We start from the raw sequence: 3638 nt of genomic DNA, 5'->3' as shown, positions 1-3638 counted from the left end.
CTTAGTTTCATATATTTAGACAATCTAAATCAGTTATTTCACTTATTTATACAAAGTTATATATTTTTACCAATTAAAGTTATACAAAGTTTCAAATCCAATGCATGTGAATGTTGCCGTGTGAAGTCGTGTAGAAGATGTCGTGTCTTCTGAACTCGTGTCTTCTGGAGCAGTCTATCAAATTATTCTTAAATGGAAGATTTACAACTTGTAGTTAGGGTAATAAATCATTAAATAACAAAAATTAAAATTACTAAATATTATCATTTTCATTTATTATCTCTGATACTACTTGTTGCTATCATTTCTTGCAAAATATAACAATATAATATCTAAATTTCATAAACTTTTACATAGTTTCTTATATTTAGACTATCTAAATCGTTAAAATTTTGCTTAGTTTCATGATTATAGACAATCTAAATATGTTATTTCACTTACTTATACAAAGTTATATAATTAAAGTTATACAAAGTTTCAAATCCAAGGCATGCGACTGTTGCAGTGAGAAGTTGTATCTTCTGAACTCGTGTATTCTCGAAGCGTCTACTTGTACATGGGTCATAGGATCATTATCATCTTCTCCAAATAAATAAAACGAATATCTCTCCATTTACTTGATAAAACGAATATCTCTCCATTTGCTTGATAAATAGAATATCTCTCCATGGTGAACTTCAACTTGGCTTCTCTCCTTCCTTCCACACTTCACATGATTCTCTCCAAGGTAGCAACAACCAGTATCTGTGACTTTGGTAGTCAAGAGTTGCTTTCCACGGGTTTAACGCAATTGGCAGAGAAGATTACTTTTACAAATCTGCCGATCTCATTTTCTTGAATGACCGGATATATGAGGTCAATGCTGTTAGAACATTCATGCTTAAGTGCTACCAACTGGGTAATCCAGAGGCCATCTACTTGTGGGATATGTATGAATACTTCATCCTCCATTTACTTGATGAAGGAAGGGAAACAATTCATCTTGCTGGTGAGAGAGGATGCTTGTTGGCCAAATATGTAGATGGTATGCTGAACTTAGCATTTAGCGTTGATCATAGAGGATTGGATCACAACTATCCTGGTTTTACTCGTGAATATGTTGATCGGATGTATCACATGATCACTAGTTGGGCACTCTTTGGCCATTAGGGTTACGATAAACCTGAGATGTTTATGTCTCTATTGGAAATAATAGATCCCAACGTCTCATATGATTGCTGGTGCTCCGTAATAATAGAACCAGTGTTTGTAGTCTCCATCGATAGATCAAGAATACGATGAAAATGTGATCGTTGTTTCTGGCATTGTGCAGCTTGGGACTTCTGCAATGAAATTCATTTGACTGCTCGTGACTATCCAATTAGAGATTAATTGTGTGTTTATGAGTTATGACATATAATTTTTATCTATTTTACTGTAATGGCTCTAATTTTTCTCTATAAAATTATATTTATTTATTTTTATCTATTTTTACTAAATTTATGAGTTATGACATGTTATTTATTTTAACTTCAATAAAAGAACATATTGTCAATATAAAAGATACAATCAAAATTAGTTGAACTTATTGTCTCTAATTTTTCTCTGTAAAATTATATTTATTTATTTTTATCTATTTTTACTAAATTTATGAGTTATGACATGTTATTTATTTTAACTTCAATAAAAGAACATATTGCCAATATAAAAGATACAATCAAAATTAGTTGAACTTTTACTAAGTTTTAAGTTACTAAAAGTGCGATTTAGTTGAAGTTTTATTAAGTTGCACAGTAACACAAATGTTTATTGTTACACCAACTCTTACTAATTTTTCGAAAGTTATGGAGGAACATATTCGAATTTTATGGGTCAGGTATGGATGGTCCGTGCAATGCCCTTGGTTGGGTTGTAATTATGTAAATCCATTTTGATTTCATGGTGTTTTGCTTATTTTTTGGATTTAAATAAATTATTTAATTAAATTTTCGGGATGGAGCAGTGGAATTTTTTTTTTCCGGGAAGGAGCACTGGACAATTTTTTTTTGGGTAGGAGCACTCGAGCAATTGATTAAAAAAAAAAGAGAATTGAGGGTTTTGGAGCTCGTATAAGCTCGTCAATCACGTGAAAAGAAATAGATTTTACCTTTTAGCGTCCACGCAAAATTTATTTTCCAAACAAAAGGGAAAACCCTTTTTGCCTCCCCGAACAAATTACCTAATACAACACCAAAATAAACCAAAAAGTTGTTTTGAATGGAACCAAAAACATTAATTTATGTATAGATAAATAGTTTACACAAATCAAATAAATCTAAAGATTCTAAACCAAACAAACAGTAGCATACCCACAAACCCGAATATAACTCCAAAAAATGATAATTGTTCAAAATCTTGATAATGGGAAAATCATTAATAGACACATTAATAGCCATTAATAGACACAATAAGATTAAAAGATGACCATTAATTATTGGATTGAATAAATAAAGTTCATCAAAGAGTCTAACCTAAACAATTCTAAAGTTCCTCTTTGTCTCAAATTTGCCACATATCACGCAAAACCAATTAAGAAAACAAGTCAACGCGCGTGGGTTAACACCCGCTCACCAAAATAAAAAAAAAAAGAAAAATTCAACTTTGGACGAACTCGGATCCAAGTCGGATTCTAAGCATTCCTTATCCAACACGGCCAAGTTTCGTCGCGTCTTTATATAAACAAAACCAAACCAAACCTTTTTCTTCTTCCTCTTCATAAAAGTTCAAAAACCCAACAAAGACAAATCTCTCTCTCTTCTCTCCTGATGAATTCGATGTTCAGTGCCTTCGACGCCATGTCCGCAGAGATTATGGGGAAGAAAGTCACCGCAGCGTCTTATGTCTGCAACCCCTCTGAAGCTGCTTCTTCCGGTGGTGGCGGTGGTCAAACTGTGTCTTTGCTGAAGAAAGACGAAAACGCTACCAGTTTGGCGAAGAAGCAGCCGAGGTATGCTCTGGAGCTCGACGGGATTCATTGCTTCGAGACCATTGTTCGTTCTTGATTCCAACCAAGATTACACATCTTTTTTTTTTGTTCTATTCCATCATGTAAATACACTTTCCGGAAGAAAAAAAAGATTTAAATTCTTAATTAGAATCATCCTTTTGTGGTTGGTTCATCTGTTTTGCAGTTTATGTTTGCTTCGGTTTCTAATTCTTGAATATGTATATAATAAGTAAATAAAAGTTTTTTTTTTCTCTAAGCAATAATCGATGAATCCTTCATTATCAAGTTAAGGTTTGGGATTGATTGGCAAAACAATTGGGGGTTTTAGATGATCCATGTAATGTTTAGCATGAACATCGTCATTATCATAACCTACACTAATCCTCATCCATGACAAGAAGCTGAAGCAATATATAGTTTAGAAACTGGTGTGCCATATTGCTCTTCGCAGCATCGTTGGTGTATTTCAAGCATCCTATCCACGGATTTGCAGATTCTGCTGCAGCTCCAGTCGAATGAAGCTGCACAAGGGCTCGCTGCTTGACCCATCCACTCACAATCCGCACTACATTCATCTCATTTAGACGTGATTCTTGAATCTCAATTGCTTAGTTGATTTGTTATAGGCTGATTTTATCTTTTTACCTAAGGGTGTTCCGCAGCAGAGGCTTCT

The 3638-nt window shown here is 33.6% G+C and overlaps 1 protein-coding gene across 1 annotated transcript; it reads left to right on the top strand.

The window, feature by feature from the left end:
* Positions 1-2020: 2020 nt before the first annotated feature.
* Positions 2021-3173, top strand: LOC125608727. The gene has a single exon (XM_048779186.1). It carries the CDS (start codon positions 2784-2786, stop codon positions 3018-3020), a length of 237 nt encoding a protein of 78 aa, XP_048635143.1. The 5' UTR covers positions 2021-2783; the 3' UTR covers positions 3021-3173.
* Positions 3174-3638: the final 465 nt, after the last annotated feature.

This window comes from Brassica napus, chromosome A5, assembly GCF_020379485.1.
Source record: "Brassica napus cultivar Da-Ae chromosome A5, Da-Ae, whole genome shotgun sequence".
Lineage (NCBI taxonomy): Eukaryota > Viridiplantae > Streptophyta > Magnoliopsida > Brassicales > Brassicaceae > Brassica > Brassica napus.
Note: the sequence above shows the minus strand (reverse complement) of the source record. Positions and strands in the feature narration are given on the sequence as shown.